At 40.9% G+C, this 19,437-nt stretch overlaps 2 protein-coding genes across 2 annotated transcripts; one reads left to right on the top strand and one right to left on the bottom strand.

Moving 5' to 3' along the window:
• The first annotated feature begins 2,474 nt into the window (after positions 1–2,474).
• akt1s1 (AKT1 substrate 1 (proline-rich)) lies at positions 2,475–7,619 on the top strand. The gene is made up of 6 exons (XM_049562305.1): positions 2,475–2,624; positions 3,139–3,917; positions 4,000–4,267; positions 4,348–4,431; positions 4,514–4,686; positions 5,349–7,619. The coding sequence occupies exons 2-6, from the start codon at positions 3,525–3,527 to the stop codon at positions 5,484–5,486; spliced, it is 1,056 nt and encodes a 351-aa protein (XP_049418262.1). The 5' UTR covers positions 2,475–2,624; positions 3,139–3,524; the 3' UTR covers positions 5,487–7,619.
• zgc:195001 (uncharacterized protein LOC567531 homolog) lies at positions 7,369–17,554 on the bottom strand. Its single transcript, XM_049562308.1, has 5 exons — positions 17,489–17,554; positions 11,028–11,054; positions 10,779–10,841; positions 9,667–9,806; positions 7,369–8,579 (listed from the first exon to the last, which is right to left on the bottom strand). Exons 1-5 carry the CDS (start codon positions 17,541–17,543, stop codon positions 8,169–8,171), a joined length of 696 nt encoding a protein of 231 aa, XP_049418265.1. The 5' UTR covers positions 17,544–17,554; the 3' UTR covers positions 7,369–8,168.
• Positions 17,555–19,437: the final 1,883 nt, after the last annotated feature.

Here is a 19,437-nt window from a genome sequence, read left to right on the forward strand (position 1 = left end):
TAGAAAAACAGCACTTAAAAAGTAACAGAAAAACTCAGTTTCAACTGTTTTAAAAGCTAAAAACTGCACTATTTTGCGCAGGATTGTGCAATAAATATGGATAATAAGGACTGTGCCAAGGTTCACGGTATGAAGACTGAAGAATATGATAACAGTACAATAATACTGAACATGAATACAATAATGATAAAAACATAAATATTGAAAAACTCTATAGTTTATAGAAGTTATATAGAAGTTCTTCCTGAACTTCTCAGTGCTGGCCTGGTGTGTCCGGTACCTTCCTTCCAATCTCAGCAGAGATTATCTAGGTGGCTGAGGTACTTAATGATTTTCCTGGCCTTATTCTGACAGTGTCAAGTGTAAGCATCTATAAGGCAGGGTAAAGCAGGGCCTATGGAATTTCCTCAAGCATCTGAGGTGAAACAGTCTCTGCCTGGCCTTTCTCACCACTGAGTCAGTATGCAGTGTCCAGGCTCTGAGATATGGATACCAAGGTACATGAAGCTGTCTATAGTTCCTTTGCTGCTTCCTCCCAATGTCCATGATCATCTGTTTGGTGACGTTCAAGATCAGGTTGCTCCTCTGACACCAGGTCAGATCCTCCACTTCCTTCAGGCAGGCCTTTTCATTGTTTTCTGTGATCAGGCCGGCCACAGCTATGTCATCAGCAAACTGGATGATGGTGCATGAATCATAAGTGTGCCAACCCTCATCACCTGGGGTCTGCCTGTCCTGAGCACAGTGAGGTGCTGAAGGAAACAGTGGTGTTAAATGCTGAACTATAGTCAGTGAACAACAGTCTTGCGTAGCTCCCTATGTTATCCAGATAAGATGCTGGTGAGGAGGATGTGTGCTATCTTCTGTTGATTGGCTGGGAAAGTAGTCAAACTGAAGAGGGTCCAGCCTCTGGGGTTGCCCTCCTAAAAGTGTAGTCACACTTGCCTCCTATAATTCTGTTTTGTTTCCAGACTGCAAACCTAATGTGCAGACTGCAGTGCATGGGTTAAAGGCATGTATCACGTAATCCATGGTTTCTGCTGGTGGAATGACTGAACAGTTGTTACAGGGGTTAACACAGTTACATAATATAGATACTGTTGACATAAGTACTGACATAACCATGAATACCATTGTCATGTGACCTGTGAACAGCTGGTAGGTGTGCTGAGGCAAAGGGGCTCTCTAGCTCTAAGGTGGGGAGCAGTAGGTGTTGGGGTGTATACGTGCACGAAAAGGCGAGCACGAGCCTGCCCACAGTGCGGGGTCGCGTGTCCAACGTGCGTTCGTTTGGAAGTCAGTAAACAGGTGACGTCAGAGTTGGGTCAAGTTAGCCAGAGCTAATGTAAACAAAACCGGATGGGAGAAGACGTCACTGGCCTTCAAATTAAAATAATTTTGCAACATCATTCAGTGATTTTGCTGATTAATAAGGGGCTGTTCTTTATTTATGGGAGGGAGAGGAGGTGCAAAATAAGGGAGGCATATCAAATAATTTTTTAAGCTCTGAGGAGGAATGTATGTTTTTTTTTTAACATACCACATGAACATGTTTTGTTTAAAACTCGCCAAAATTACACCATTTATCAAAGCCAGAAATTGTAAAAAGAAGAAAAAAAATGAATGAAAAAAATTCAAATTATCCTCAGATTTTCAAATTCCAGTGCTTCTTGAATGTGAGATAAATGCTTCAGTCAAGACACTTGATCAACTCCTAGTTTAAAATAGGGACGTGTTATCAAAATCATTTTATTCTACATGTCTCATTCAAAATGTCACCAAAAATAAACCATTTGCACCAGATCCTGTAAAAAACCATTAGATTCTGTGCTCCTGTATGTATGACAATTGTGAAAAAAAGGGTGAACTTTTAAAATCTGATGTGCCTAAAAAAGAAATATGTACACATCTCGTGCTCAGTGTGAATCATCCAAAATAAAGAGGGCATACAAGTAATGATAATGTTAATAGTATAACACTGTATTTTACTGGTCGAATTTTCCCTTAATTGTTCCAAGTTTTTTTTTTTCAAATAACAACAAAAATAAATGAAATAAAATTATTTTTTGTTTTATTTGTTTGCTTGTTTTTGTAGAAAAAAAATCACATTTTCATGTTCAGCTGAACCACTGTGCTTTGTGACCAATAGACTCCCTAGATTATGCTACTATTATTATTAGTAGTAGTAGTAGTATCTTTTTTTTTTGTGTGCCAATTATTACTGAACTAGGCTACATAATTATTTCCAGGAAACATTTTGGAAGTTATTTGGGAATGAATCAGAAATTACAGATAAATTATGTTTCATAGATCCTTGCTGACAGCAGAACATATTTTTAAATGAATTTCGCGTCATATATAACATATAATCGATTACCACACACCTCTCATTTGGATAGGATAAGTCTCACTACTCAGATTCTAAATAAAACGCATTCACTGACGGGGCTTTTATTTTGAAATTCCCAATCGGAAACGCCGCTCAGTCCTCGCTAGCTTGCTGCTGGTGTCGAGCCTAGCTAGGGGAGAGAAACCGTGGGAGAATGTAGAATACGTCTGACAAAAAAGAAATAAAGTTAAGGATTGATAAACATCTGGCAACGTGGAAGAAAGAAACTGAACAGGTGGGTGAACGTCTTGTCTCATTTCTGCCATTTATACTCGCGCGTCTCGGCTCCTGTTAAAGCCTAAAAAATGGAGGTGAAATGTGGTCCCATCATGAGGAGGTTGCACACAACACTGAATAAACAACGAGATCAACAACAACAGCTGCAACGGCGACAGCAGCCGTGCAGGGAAGGTCCATAGCATGTAGCTAAAAACGAGGCACACGATTGCAAAGATGGCAGTGAAGGGATCGATAGAGAGCAGGGTCATTACAAAGCGACAGCAGCAGCTAACGTTACAGTAGCTACAGTAGCATTAGCATAGACATGGAGGTGGAGAGGGTTGCGACAGTCTGGGGACAGATTAGTCTAAGTAGGTTGTTGTTATATGTTCATCTGCTCATATTTAATTGCACAGTGTTTCTAAACTAACAAGCCTTTTTTGAGAGGAATGAAGAAGCACCATTTATATTGAGGGACATTTTCAAAGTGTTGCAGCTAACCTTGGATTTGTTTTGTGTTTTTGTTCCAGGTATCACCAGCAACTTGGCAACATCTCTTCTCTCCCCTGGCTCTCCAGTGTGTAAGGACACACAATATATCATATCATATCAAATCTTAAAGTCACCCAGTGCCTCTTCGACCTGATAGTACATCATTCCCCCATCTTCACCAGTGCTAAAACTAACACCAGCAGGACAGAAGAAAGTAAGAAACTCAAGTAAAGTGATTTTTGAGTACAGTCAGATACACCGCAGCTACCAAAGTTACCTGTCAATACTTGGTGCCCCTAGAATCCAACCTTACTTAGGCTTCTCAGAAGCCTAAACCTCAAAACTCTTGGTCATTCATCAGCATTTCTCAGTTCCCTCATCAAGTCAGTCCATAAGAAAGCTGTAAGCAGCACTTAGCACCATAATGGCCTCCATCACCCAGTCATCCGAGCCTGAGATCCCAGATAACCACAAGGAGAGCTGGCTGGCACTACTTTCTGCTGCGGAAACGTACTGCCAAAAGTCTGGCTGTGACCTGGCTATAATTACAGCATGCAAGAAGTTCCGGACATCAGCTGGAGGCGGAGATGGGATGAGGAAACGGGAGAGCAGCAGTGCCTTTCCTAAGGAGTGTGATTTCTCCTACAATGTATGGGGTCAGGGGTTCCTGGCTGAGTCAGCGCGCCGCTACATGGACGACATCGGCGTGCTGCACTCCACGACCATGCTAACAACCCAAAAGCACACACGCCAGGCGGGGGGAGAGGGGGGAACCAAGCTAGTGGTTGATCTGACCTCTGACCCCGGACACAGGGGGGTGAGTGAGCTGCTTGTGCTGTGTACTGCACACATTCAAAGTGTTCACATCCATAATATGGTGGATTTTGTTGTTATTGCAGAGCTTTACAGGAGATGGCGGCGTGGGCGGAGTCAGTCCGAATAGCAGACTGTATTCCCAAAGCTACCCATCAATCTACAGCTCAGGAGCTGTGACCGGGCAGGGCAACGGGCAGAACGGTAACGGAGAGAGGGAGCTGGAGAAGAGTGTTCTAGAGGCCGAACGAGGGAGACAGAGATCTGGAATTGTGGACTTGGAAGAGGAGTGTGAGGATGAGGAAGAGGAGGAGGACATGGATGAGAGGAGGCCCTATGGAAATGAAAGTGCTGGTGAGGAGCAACACAGTTAATCTGTGTCTTTTAAATACTTTGATGTGAACCCATTCTGAGGATTTATCATTTTGCTTCAGGTGTCTTCTCCATGGACGAGGACTCGCTGTCTCGGGACTGCGAGCCATTCTTTGAGTCTGACGGCGAGGAGGAGAGCACTGATGGTAAGAGTTTAATTTGCTGAATAAAATACGGTTTCAGATCCACATCACTACATCATCCACATACATTTTCTACCCGCTCTAGGCTCTCTGAGTGAGGATGCTCCTCCACCGACACGCGGCATGGCCATGGGTCATGCTGCGTACTCGTCTCGTCATGCCCATTCCATGGCTCTAGCCCGCTCGCTGCCTGTAACTGTGCCTGTGTGGGGCTGCAGAGGAAACAGAGCTCAAGGAGACAGCAACAGTGGAGAGCGGGTGAGCACAAATCAGTGTACAAAAGAGCAGAGCTGCTGGTTTGCAAGCAAGGGAGACAAGTTAGTTATCCCACTGTCTTAGGGTTCAGCTCAAGTTTTCAGATAGCATGAATGTGTCTTACTTTAAACTGAGATAGATCACCATAGGAACCTATTCTGCATGGCTAACCTACTCCAGGGCTGGTTAAATTTAGAAGTTACCAGTCAGCTCACTGAAGGAATTTATGATGTATAACCAGTTTCCAACAGCCTGATTTAAAATCAAAAGAAAAATAGATAGAGATAATGAATGGCGTGGTAATCAAGCATCTTGTTGTCTTTTGTGTTTTGTTGTCAGTCGACATATTTCACACTGTCTGAAGACCAAAACAAAGGAACAATTCAGTTCTCAGTATTCTGATGTGCCAACTAATGACCACGTTGGCTCCATTAGTTCATGTGACCGTAAAAGTGTGTGTGACAATTCTGTGGGATCGTGTAAGGCAAATATTTGACAAATAACTTTTCAGAATGTCAAACAGCATTTATCACTTCCTGTCCACTTGTTTCTTTTTAACACCTCCTATATACAGCTGCTTTGATGTAAACCCTGCCAACAGTTGTGTCCTGTTTGCCCTCCTGTGCTATGTTAACGTACAGTCCCTGTGTGCGTTTGTCTCTCAGGTGGGCTGTGCTGACCTGGAGCACATTGCTGCCAGCATGAAGGCCCTGCTGGCCCCCGGAGCCACCGATGGGACTGAAATGTTTGGAGCCCTGCCTCGGCCCCGTCTCAACACAGGGGACTTCTCCCTCAAGCACTGAGAGGGAGAGATAGAGTGAGGCAATTGGAGAGAAAGAGAAAGAGATAGAGGAAGAGAGTGAGGCTGTGATGATGTGAGGAGACCTGGATTTGCTGGCAGACGTGACGTTCAGTATGTGAAAACAGTGTAAAAGCTAGTACCTCCATTTATTTCTCACTAACCAAAATTAACGGCACACGCTTTGAGGAAAAAGAAATGTTGTTATGAACACTAATAACATTTTCAACACTATACCCCCACCTGGTCACTAAGTGTGTCACCATACCAGCGACTACACATCCTGCGACACTACATTAGGATTGGACCTCAAGACACGCGTGTAGTGCCCCACTGCACTGACCAACAAGGACACTAAAACAGGGTGTATAGTAGTCTAATGGCTAATTGTCAATCGTTACGCACCTTGTGTGCTGATAAAGGTTTTGGGAAGTTTGACCGTTGGTGAAATTACCTGTGAAGTGAGGAGAGTTTTGGGAGCAGCCATCTGTACCTGGTTGATCATTGGCTCCAGGGCTGCACGCTAACGCTGTAGCATGATATATCAGCATTATTATAATGTGTAGTAGTGCTAAAGCTAAATGCTACGTTACCTTAAATGATGTATGGCTAAGTTTGGTCTGTCGTCTGTAACATGACCTCAAATTAGCTTTAAGGGATACTTTAATTTTACTGGAACACTTGACCTGGAAGATGATTAGCTTAGCTTAGCTTAGCATAAACTTGAAGCAGATGGAAACGGTGAGCATGGCTCTCTCCAAAGTTCAAAAATACATCTGTGAACACCTCTAAAGCTCACTGATTAGCATGTTATATTATTTGTGTCTAATCATTACAAGCACAGGAAGGTAAAATTATATACTGTGTTTTTAGCGAGTTATTTCCTGTCACTGTTTATGCATCCACACAGCCTCTCTGGCTGTATGCTGCATTCAAGTGATGTTAGCAAACTGGGAAGACCAACAAAACTAACTAACTAATTCTGATGTTGGATTGACTGCCCCAAAAATACCCCAAATTAGCTACTTTTTTAAAAAAAAGTTATGTACTTGGAGCTAGTGCTGGGCAGTACGGAGAAAATCAAATATGATATTTTTGACCGAATACCTTGGTATCGATATTACGGTGGTATTGCTAGGTTGACTATTGGTGCTATCACAGAATATTTACACAATAAAATTTTGAGAAATAATTACCAGTACTGTGGATATAATGACTTAGTGGGTGAAGGCAAATAATAGAACTAATGCAACAGTCTGGTAAGTACAGAAAACTAAATCACTTGCAGCCACAAATGCAGCCTTTATCCAAAATCTCAGACGATGTTTAGTCTCATATAGCAATATCGATATATTGCCCAGCCCTACTTTGCACAGTTTGACTATCGTAGCTGTGTAGCTTCTGTTAAAATAAATGAATTTGTTGTATGGTCAGTTTTACATTTCAATTTGTGCGCAGGTTAAACAGAAGAAATATAACTTGTTAGTGAGCTTTAAAAGGGCTGGTAGGTGTATATTTGAACTCCAGAGAGAGCCAGGCTAGCTGTTCAACTCTGCATCTAGTCCCAATGCTAAGCTAAGCTAACTATCTTCCAGCTCTTACTCATGGCCCTTCCATTGGTCAGCTCTGCTGAAGGTTTAGCATGAAGCACAACAGCCGGTGATCTCCCACAACCACATGGATGTTTTCCCTCTATGCTCCCATTATTTACAGGCCAAGTTGACCAACAGGCCAGTTGTTAAAGTTGTCCACCCCCCACTAAAAACACAAAAAACACCAACCTATTCCTTTAAGGGGTAGAAACCATAGAAATGGTTGACTTAACATGAAGCTTGTGGCTTTTCAAAATGTGAGCGGAGGACACCAGCACCTCCTCATAACATGCCTATTTGTACTTTTATTTTTTTGCCAATGAATGACTGACTGATAGAATGATTGTAAATCAGTACTGAGTTATAGGGGTTTTTTTGTTTTGTTTTTTTTTTGCTCCAGATATCTCGAAATGACCGAATGAATGAGAAAGCGACTGTGTGAGAAAGAGAGAGATAGCGAGAGATGATGATTTGCAAGGAACAAATGTCCATCTCTGACATTTCAAAAACAAATAAATGTTCTGTTCAGTACTTTTGTTTCAAATAAAGGAGCAACACGAAGAGAAAAGAAAGACGGTGTATTTGTGAGAGGATGCAATATTATTAAAGGCCGCTAGAGGGCCTCAGCTCTCTGCAGACTAGACTGAACTAAGTTGATGTCTGATTTGTGAACCTGATATGTAGTCACACACAAATACTGCAATGTCAGCGTTATTATGACACAATAGTTGAATTTATTGGCTATATTCAGCACATAAAAAAGATGCAGGCTATTAAGTTAAACAAGCACTCTAGTACATGCAAAGTCCTGCATGTTACAAAAACAATACAAGTACAAACTAGGACAAGACCTTGCCTAAAATTCTACATTAAATACATCAATAGATAAATAATAGTAAATAAAGTTATCAGCCATCTTTGGATGTAATAAGCTTTCTTCATGCAATCAGAGAAAGTAAACACAACGTGCTTTAGTTCTGCTTTACAACTCCAACATTTGTTCCCCAAACATCACCACCTCCCCCCTGACACCTTCTAACATTTACACTGCTTCATCACCCCCTTCATCTCTTCATCCTCAGCCCTCCGCTGTGTCACTGATCCTTTTTCCGAAGAAGGCAGAACGAATTTGTGCCAACCCAGAACCCAGGGAAAATCTTCTCCTGGAGCTCTGCTTTGAACTTGTGGATCAGCCGCACCTCCTTCTCGCCCTCACCCTCTACCGTCAGGAACTTGATGACGCCTGCGGGCTGGTCGACGTACACACCTATGGTGGTGGAGGCGGGGAGCGAAATGTCCACGTTCTCGCTGTTGTGCCACACTTGGTAGCAGGAGCCGGACCAGCCGACGCCCCAGGAGCCGTTGTTCTCCCCGAGGCCGCAGGGTCCGCGCCCTTCCTGGACCCTCCGAGGTGCGCTCTCCAAGACCACCCCGATCACCACCCAGCCATCGTAGTCCACCTCCCAGTACCCTCTGAAGCCCATCAGACCCTCCTTACACAGCACCTGCAGAGGGAAGGAGGCGCACAGCAGCTGGGAATGAAGCGAGCTGCGGTCCAAAGTTTAACAGAAGAGTTCCTAGTTCATTTAATGATCACTTGATCAGTATGAAGTGAATCTGCAGCTATTGTTTCATTGTTTCAGTAAGTTTTAAAACAAAAGACTCTTCCATCTTCTAAAAAGTAAAGTTTGTGGCCTTTCCTTGTCATATATAGTAAACAGACTGATTAATAATGTAACACCAATGAATAATGGACTATTCTCTACACATTGCAAATATTATCCCATTTTTAAATAGTTGTATATATTTTAGAGTATTTTTATATATTCTATTCTATCCTTTATGTTTTTTGAATTTTGCATTTAATTTTATTTCCTCTTGATATGTGTATTGTATGCACCAAACAACAAGTTAAATTCCCTGTATATGAAAACCCATTTGGCAATAAACCTTATTCTGATTTAAAAAACAAACAAAACAACAACAACAACAACAACAACAACAACTGTATTCTCAAATAACTACAGGAAAACAATAATAATAATAATAATAATAATACAAAAGAATAAATAAACTAAAATAGAACCCCCAAAAATGCATAAAAAGAGCAGTGATGGAAAATAAAATATTTTCACCCAAGCAAAGTAATTAAGTAGCCTACATGTTTGAAATGTTTTACTTGGGTATTTCCATTTTAGGTTACTTCATACTTCTACTCCAATATTTCTACCTCAGTACAATAATACAGTGTTTCAGGAGGAAATATTGTACAACACATGTTTAACAGGTAGTTACCACTTGCAATGGAGTATTTTTACATTATTCTAATGGTAGCCACTTTTTTCCATTTTTTCCACCACTAAAGGAGACTGATTCTAACATCTAACGGCCAGCAGTTCCTCATGCTTGGATTACATAAACCATAAAATTCTCTGTATAGTTTACAGCAAAAAGAGCAGTCCACTGTGTTCAGCTAAAGTTAAATTTAAATTAAAGGAAGGTATTATTTTAATTTGTGTGGCCTAAAATAAACAAAATGCAATAAAGATAACTTTTTTTCTATGTGTAATAAAACACAACAACACTGCCTACCTGAGGTGAGTGTTCATATCTCTCAGGCCTGTTGGGATATGGGCAGACGGCATCTGATGTACGGGCCACCTTAGACCCACCCTCTGAAATCCACAACAGTTTCTGTGCAGTTTTATCATCCAGAGAGAGCGGGAGCCAGTCTGAGAGAAGAAATACAAGCAGGTAGTAGGAGACTTCAGGATAAAGAAGCAGCTGAATAGGTTCAAGAGGCAGATACAGATCTGAAGAGTTTAATGCAGAGAGGATGTCTGTTCACAGTTTACTCAAAGTCAGAATACATCCAACTGATTTGCAGGGTAATCAGCCAGTCTGAACTTATCTTCATTATTTTGTTTTTAAGCTTAATTTGACCAAACGGATTGAATAAATTAGTGGTATTAGTGAATTTTGCTTAGTTACAGGATGTGATGTGTCAGACATTGAGACTGAATGTCAACTTAAAATGTCTTATCAGAATGTCTAATTTATTATTCGTGGACACAAATATCTGCACTTACAAATGTGAAATTAAAATTACAGAAAGAAGTCTAAAAAGCACTGTACTGGACCCCATCCTCTTACTGTTTTTAGTCTGCCTTGTTGTGTTTATTCTAAAATTAAAATTCATTTCCTGGAAGATGTTTATCCCAAAATACATTTCTGTGGTATGTCCTCTAATTATCATAGACTTGTTTACTGGTTAATGGAATGGCTTAATGAATAGATATATTGAACATTATGTATACTGACATTTAATTGGGCTCATTAAATCCGTATTTAAATGACCCAAGTTACTGATAACAAGTTTATTAAATGTGTAAATTTAATTAAATTATTCTGTCTAAAAGTGAGTAATGCTTTCCCCATTTGTATTCAGTTGTTTCATTAATCTTTTTCTTTTTATTGTGGCCTTAAATCTGAATTTAAATATTTACTTTTTTAAATTGTTTAAATGAATTTCATTATGGCTTAATGAGATTGTGATATTTATGATGGCACACTAAAGACTCTACACTGTAGTTTCCATTAGTAGCTTGAATTAATATTATATGACATTAATTTGTGTCAAAGCTGGATTGTTTTCCTGTACATCAGACATTTATAATGCTCCTAAATGGTTCATAAAGCCTTACGTTTCATGAAGTCAGCCCTGGTGGTGGGTTCAGGGATGTTTGGCTCATATGGTGGCGGCTTCACTGAGGTGACAATCAGGACATACAACAAGAGACGCAGAAGGAAAATGCATTCAGCTTCATCATGAAAGGATGACCGCACTTGAACGACTTGAACTTCACCATCTATTTAGTGTAGCGAATGGTTTTGATTATTCTTTGGTGATTTACAAAGACTTCCATACAGCAACGCATCATTCAGCTCTTTACCTTCTGCAGTATTGCTGTTTTTTCCTCCTGCAAAACAGAAATATAGTGTGTTATTTCACTGCAGTTTTTAATGTATCAGAGAAAGAGATTCTACATATACAGCTGTGGAACGTAACCAAGAACATTAACTCAAGTACTGCACATACTGTAGGTTTAATTTTGAGGCATTTGTACTTCCACCTGCACTTCACATCATTTCACAGGTAAATATTGAAGGCCTACAGCTTTAGTTACATTAGATTTTACAAACAGAACATATGAGTATATAAGTAGCAGGCCGTACGAATAAACTCTCCTGTGTACTAAGTATCTGAAAATGGCTGCACATTGATAATTTACAACATTAAGCAACAGTATCCAAAAATATAATGTATTATTAATAATATAACATGCTGAAAGGAGTGTTTCTGCATAACCATTACTTGTAATGAAGTATTTTTTGACAATTTCTACTCTAACTTAAAGGGACAGTTCACCCCAAAACTCAAAAGACACATTTTTTTTTCTCTTACTTGTAGTGCTGCTTATCAATCTAGATTGTTTTGGTGTGGGTTGTTGAGTGTTGGAGATATTGGCTGTAGAGATGTCTGCCTTATCTTGAATATAATGGAATTAGATGGCACTTGACCTGTGGTGCTCAAAGTGCTAAAAAAAATTACATTTGAAAAACTCAGCAGCAATGTCTCTTTCATGAAATCATGACCCAGTCACTCAAGATAATCCACAGACCTTGTTGTGAGCAGTTTCATGTAGGAACTATTTCTTCTCACTGAACTACATGCCCACCAACTGTATCACTGTGCAGAAATGTGCATCTACTACTAGCTCACCTAGCACCACTGAGCAAGCTAATGTTATAGCTCAGCCTCAGAGGACGGCATTAATGCTTACACCTCGAGTCTATCATCCATGAATAGATACACGCTTCCTTTTGCACAGTGATACGGTTGGTGGGTGTAGTTTGGTGGAAAGAAAATAGTTCTTAAATGAAACGGCTCACGTCAACATCTGCAGAATATCCTGAGTAACCGGGTCACAAGAGCCTGAGCGCCACAAGCCGAGTGCCATCTGGTTTCATTATATTTGAGAGAGGGCAGACATTTCTGTGGTCGATATCTCCAACACTCGGCTCACATCAAAACAATCTAGATTTAAAAATAGCCCTACAGGTAAGAGGAAAAATATGTATTTTTGATTTTTGGTTGAACTGTACCTTTAAGGAAAGAGTGCTTTTTCCACCACTGTAAGTAATGTATAGTATATGTTTTATGACCTCTCCTCACAGACTCTTCTCACATTATCATGTTTAACAAAAAAAAAAAAAACACTTCAAGGTGGCATGACAAGTAAACTGCAGCCAGCTCCTTTAAAGCTTGTCCTTTCCCCCCGTAGCCTCTCCCTTCATCAGACTGCCATTCATCAACAGTAAATCACCTGCTACTCTCAACATACAGTAGATCACGCAGAGGAGTATGCGTGCTATGTCGGCTCAGCACCGATTCATGAAGGTTTAGGTTTCAACATAAGGAATCCGGAGGCCGGAGCGCGCATGCATCTGAGGACACACATCACAGCCTCTGACAGCAGGGAGTCTCATTCTAAGAATATTTCTGTGTGATGCTGTTACTTCACACCACTGAGGGGCAAGTTTGCCATGGTGTATAATCTCTGTTCGTCTGTTCCTCCTCCAGTTTCTGAGTCACTGTGTCTTCTGATATTCGGAGAAAACTGATCCAATACTGGCCAGTCAGGTCATCATCTGTCTCCCCCCCCACTGTGTAAGTTAGTCGCCTGCGCTCAGGTTACTGTTGCTCACATTTCACACTGACCACTCCTCATCGTTCTTACTAACTTATCAGACTGTTACATCACCGCATTAGCCTTTTTTGTGTGTCCTTAGCTATTGCCAAAATTAGACAGAACGGCCTCAATTTGTCTGATTCCATATAAGGGCGCTTCAAAGTGTGATTGTCATATAGCTCATGGCTGTGTAGTAAATGCATGAGTGGGCCTGAGAACAGGCTTTCTGTATTTAATATAGGACTCATTTACTTCACCACCAGTGTTTAAGAATGTTGCCTTTAATGTGAAAAATAGCCTTTTTCTTTCTTAGTTTGAGAATATTATCAGCTTGTTCCTGCTCTCATCGAAAACATGCATCGAATAAAGTGAGAAAAATATTTTTATATACTTTTCCATTTACTACAGTTGGACATATTCGATTTTTTGGAATTTATATAAAGATTTGTGGGGTTTAAATCTTGCTTGACCTGGTGACATGCAGCAGTGCCACATGGCTTAGGGTTGTTCTTGCAACAATAGCTGTAGTTGCTTATAGTTTGCTCTGTCAGGGAATTGGTAACAGTTTGGGCAGAGTGGAAGCAGATGATCTCAAGACAAAATATCATCAAAAACAGCTTTTCAACCTCTCAGGAAGAGAAGAAATTTGTTTTAAAATATCAGATTTTGAAAAATGATATGGCCTGTGATTACCTTGCACAGCCAATCACTACATGACATTTTCATTATTGGGAAAAGCCATAATATTGTATGATAATAGTCCAATCAAAGTAGTTACATGCAGCACTGATCTGACATCCCAATATGTTTTCTTTGAACATCTACATCATAAGGCATAAACTAGTGAAAAAAAATCACCAGAATGCAGGTGTTTGAAGCTCAAAATTTCTGTCGGAAATTTTCACGTGTCCTCCTGTGTCGAAACAAAATCTACACCCTTGTATGTAAAAGTAGCATTTCCCTGTTTCAGCTGATCAAGGTCAATTTCTGGAGCAAATTTGAATTGTACTAACCTATAAAAGTGCATCATATTTTATAAGATCATCATATGTTTCATAAGTAAAATCTGAATTTGTTATGAAAATGGTAAATATACTCTATGTGCTACAACATTTCCCTCTGAAATGAGGTGGAGGAGAAAAAATAAGTATGAAATGAAACTACCCAAGCACAAGTACCTCAACAGTGTACTTAAGTATCTGAGTAGATATATTGAGTTATATTTCGCCACTGGAAATATGTAAATGTAAGTTTTAGTGGTTTTATTTTGTGTCATGCTTCAGCTTTTTGCACGACACCTTGACTGTCTTATTTGCTATTGTAGTTTTATTTGTTTTATGGTCATGGTTCTGCATGTCTACCTTGGATTGAGTTTATGTCTTTTGATTTGTTTTTTGAGAACTTGGGCAAGTGTGTTATGTGTAGATTGCTTTATAACAAAATAGAACCAAACAAAACAAAGAAGATCTTTAAAGTTAAGACGTTTACGTGTGTAAGGTGTGGCCTTCATGTGGTGTGACTGGATCATCAGCATGAATGTAAATGCACTGAATAACCCCACTGAATGCCTTTTTTTTTAAGCGTCATGGTTGATCTGTGATCATGTGCCTGAAGAGGAGAGTCAGCTCTTTCAGGTGGGATGGTTTATCCTGAGACATGTCTGAGCCTGGGGAAACATAACCTCTCCAGCCTGTGTGACCCTCAGCTGGGGATGCCAGCAGCAGCAGCATAACAACCATTGGAGGACAAATTGGAGTCTGGTATAACATCTGCAGTCATCGAATGTGATTGAGGGGGTGGCATTGCTTTCCCTGAATCGTGTCGGCCTGCGGTTCTTCGAAGCGTGGCTAATGTGTAATGTGTGAGAGGGCCAACTTTAAAAACAGTTGGCTTTTAAGGCAGAGATCCACGACTCCTCCTTTCAAGTCTAAATTACTGTGCCGTAATTAAAAATCTAAATATACACGGTATTACTGTTACACAGGGGACCATTATGTCGAAAATCTGATAATTGAGTGGGCATGCAGGAATATTAATTGGACCCTACTGAGGCTTAGGTTCTAATTACAGAGCCGATTTGAGTTTGGATATTGTCCATGTTTCTTTACAGATTTTAGCAGCAAGCCTGCTGAACCACTGTCCGTCTGACCAGCAGATGGACAAAGCATGAGGAGAGAACAGACTTGGCAGGACAGAGAGGGATAGAGTGAAGGTTGTCTTTGAGCAGAAGGATGCTGGTGACAGATCACTTCATTTGTCTTTCTTCCCCTGCTTTCCTGATCTCACAGATAAAGGAACACAGCAGGTGAAACAGATGAAAGAAAAGCCTTGTGGAATAGTGTCGCGTTCATCCAGGCATTAAGAGGAATTACTCAAGATAGATTAGAAGACAGACGTATAATGTATCCATCTTCGAATCTATAAGATGTTTCCCTGGGGGAAATGAGGTGAACACCTCGGGTAACCTTGGAGTGAGATATCAGGCTGGCAGACAGTGAGGTGGGCGACTGGAGATATGCCAGCTCTACGGCTGCTCCGTTGAGGTTAAGCCCCAGCGGCTGCCTGTCCACGCTCAGCAGGATCAACAGGAAAGCCCCGCAGAGATAAACAGATAGTCAAAAAGATTGATGACTTGACATCACAGCAATAGAGACATGAAAGAGACAGACTGCGATGTGAGAGTGAGGTGTGAGGCATTGAAATATTTAAGGGCAGAGAGACCATAAAAAAGACACCTCATGAATCAAACAGAGAATATCTTGACGAAGCTGTTGGAATTTGAGTAAGAACTGTCAAATGACTACGCTGGATTTGTGTTTAACTTCAATAGGATGAGGAGAAGAGATGGATTGTGGTATGGATTGGCACAAGATACAAAACACGAGTGTGGTTGTCCTGAGCACATGTTAAAAGGAGTGAACAGCTCAGCAGGACTCCGCCCGAAGGTCATCGCAGGCTCTGCGAACTGTTTACTTTGGAGGCCGTTTCAGACTTTTTTCCTGCCCCAGATTCCGCTCGCAGTGGGACAGAGCTACATTATCTGTGCAGATCAGGTTCAAAACATCCCACTGAGACAGCAAGATCAGAAGATAGTGAGATGAGGTGGAGGGAGAGAGATGAGCATAGTTGGCGTGGGCCCCAGCTCATCCCTCTGGTTCCTGTCAAGACTCCCTGGCTGGAAGCCCTGCGCACATGTGAGGTGGAAAAGGGAAGGAAATAAAACACATGGAGAGACAGATGGATGACAGACTCTGGGAAAAGGAAGAATTCAAGAGGAAAAGCCTTTTAAAAAGGGCTTGTATGAAAACAAAAGGGACTTATCTATAAAATGTGAATCCTCCTGTGGGCTCCTGCACAGATTAACCACATTAATTTTTCAGTTGGTGTATTTGATGCAACCAACATTAGCTAATCACATTAGCTAATGAGACTATCTTTCAGTTATGGTGACAAAGTAAACTTTTGATGATGCAAATTCCTTGAGGATATGTCAAAGAGCAGAGGACGGGGTGCCGCGTGTTACATAATGGAAGGATCAAACAGCCAGGGCTTTTACATTTTAGGACTTGAATTACTGTGCAGCATTTCACACTTCATTACTGCAACTGCCAGAGGAGGGATTAGAAATATTTGGGTTGGGAGTTGGAAGGGGTAGTAGGGGGATGTCTGAGTTACGTGAGCTATTATGGAATAGGAAACCCTGAGCATGGATTAGAAATAACCAAAAGAGGCACGAGGACAATTGATGTTCATATACCTGTAGTGACAGGGCTGAAACAGGTGTGCTATGTTGCGCGGGGAAGGGAACGAGAAAGACAGATGGAAATGCAAGCTCTGAAATTGCAGATGATGTGTTGGCATGAAGGGGAATTCAGTAATCGATGGCACATGTGTAGAAGAAACAGGAACCTCCACAGGGGAGGATCGTTCATACACTTTGCTGACATGAGTTACGATCATGACAAAACTGGCAGAATCCAAGGTGAGAAGGGAGGTCTCGGGCGGTGCTGATGTACAAAGGATGGTGAGCATGAGCGCTTAGCCGCATCAAATAAACAGCAAATGAAACACATGATAAATTAATTATAAAACACTGTGACAGGCAATAAATAAGAGCTGTATGCCCCAGTGGTGACACACTTTGTATAAATATAAAAAAGGCTAAAATAGAGTATGGTGACTATAGATGTGATCTGAAATTTGAACATTTGCAAATTGCGTTGCACAAAAAGAAAATAACAAAAGAACAAAACAAATAATCATGATTTTGAATTTTAAAAAAACCCATCAGTACTTGAATACTTATACTAGAAGAGGGGTTATTATTTGCAAATACATTTCAGTGCAGAGGAGAAGGAGAAAAGGCTCTGAATTGTGAGCTGTGAGTTTAGAGGTCACATGGTGTTGAGCAATTTAAAGCAGAAAATTTCACTTATGGCCAAATTTTATATATTATATCTTGAAATTACATTTTTTTTTACTTTATCTGTTATATTTGCCAAGGAATATACCAATTTAGGATTGTAGTGTAGTAGCGAATGCTGGTTGTAATAATAATTTTCAATGACAAATGACAAACAGGTGATACTGTCGCTCTAATAGCATATGGTGTGTGTCCCTCACAGGTCCCCATAGAGACTCAGGTGATGATGGCTCCTTACCTGCTTTCTTGGGCACGGGCATGATTCCCTTGGTGCTCACAGCGCTGGTTGGCATCAAACGGAGAGGTCTTGTGATGAGTGTGCTTGTGCGTCTCTGGAGGATCTCTCTTATTGACTTCCAAATGAGGTGGGGGCACGGGGAGGTGGGGGGGTGGGGGGTGGGTGCAGGGGAGGGGATGTGCATACGTTTTGGTTGGATGTAACCGTTATCCAAAGGGATGGTCCTGTCACATGAAACTCGGGATCCTTTCTAGGGATCAGATAGATGGAGACAACCAAATACCCAGTATATCCCAAGTATGCATGCTCATTTGCATACACATGGACTGAGCATGTGCGCAAGAGGAACACAAACACATTCATGTGAAATTACATAAAGTAATTTGAGTAATTAAGATGAATGGAAAGATGATTTTGCAGCCCTGTGGGAGTCTAAGGTGGTGCCCACACGTCTGGAATATTTAGGGATTTTGGTGCTTCAAAACACTGCTATGTACTTGTGCTGTGTTTAGTCACCTAAGCAACATGATGACCTCCGACCCAAGAACGAATGGTTCGGTTTTGAAACTGCAACTTAAACTGCCCCTGACACAAGCTATAGGTGTTTGCGTCTGAATGGAGTGTGTGTGTGTGTGTGTGTGTGTGTGTGTGTGGGCAGGTCAGTCAGTATTTAAGATGGCAGCCAGCTACTCAGTGGAGAGCTGTCATCAATCTCAGCGCCCATCAATCAGCAGCAGCGGTAAGTGCACTCTGGCAGAGAAGTTGGGGCAAAGTGTACTGAAATGCTGGTGTGGTCAGCGCTTGAAAATAACAGCTTGTAACTAGTCTCCACACGCAGATGTTACTGACATTTTCAGTCGTCTCAAGTAACTCTTAATTGAGCACTGATTCATTTCTAATGAGCGTCACTATTTGGCCTTTAGCCCCATGTGTCAAACTGACCTTTAAAAGAAAAGAGCAAATTTTAAATCTAAATCTTGCTGGAAAGTAATTAAACATTTCAGTTGTTTAATTTATTTCTCATATGACCTGCTGTAAATTTGTACTATTAGTTTAATAGTTTACTATTCTTTACTTAATGTGGCATTTGTTTTTTCCCCCGTAAAGCACTTTTCTATCTGTGGTTTTGACGATAACTAAATGAATATATTTTCTTTTATATCAGTTTCATTATATAATCTAATGCAAGGGGAGAAGGCAGTGCAACCTGGGTAAAAGAAATATTTAGAAATATTATTATTTTCTGGAGAGGCCCTGCAGTCCAAAAGCATATTTTTTTAAAGCTTGTGAACACATCATTATCTTGTCAGCATTTTGTGCACACAAGATGGACCTAATGTCTCGTGCAAACAAGTTCCATATTGATCCATACTGTGTGTGCACAAAATTGCCATGTCCTTCTGTGCATGTTTTTGTGTTTGTCTGCAATCTTAGAATTGATTATGAAGGAATTAACTATCCAACAAATGTCTGAATTTGTAATAACCTTAAACTATAACATTTGCAAACCTAAGCAAAAGCTAGAAGGCACTTAAAGGCAGAATTGTTTCCCCTTATCCAAGGTCCAAAAGCTTCTCTTGGATGACCTTTTCTTTTGAGTAACCTGGATGTTCACCCACCACTTGCAAACTGACTAATGAAAGACTCCTTCGATTCTTTTGGTTCACCTACGATGTGTGTGAGCAGCAAGCTCTGTTCGCTTTTCAGCCTAATAAACAGACATCTCTGTTACATGCCACAGTCATACAAACACAAGTGAAATAGCCACCATGGCCATACTTTTTGCGATTTCTGTCCAAATTGGCTGTTGTTGTTTGGCCCAGTGGGTGTGCGGGTTGTGATGCTGAGCAGTGGCTGTGCCTCACTTGTTCTTCCTCAGCTCAGTGAGTGTGTTTTTATACTACTGGGTTAGCTCACTGAATGACAGGTTGGCTGAGCAGCAGCTCTTA

Source organism: Epinephelus fuscoguttatus, linkage group LG19 (genome assembly GCF_011397635.1).
Source record: "Epinephelus fuscoguttatus linkage group LG19, E.fuscoguttatus.final_Chr_v1".
Lineage (NCBI taxonomy): Eukaryota > Metazoa > Chordata > Actinopteri > Perciformes > Serranidae > Epinephelus > Epinephelus fuscoguttatus.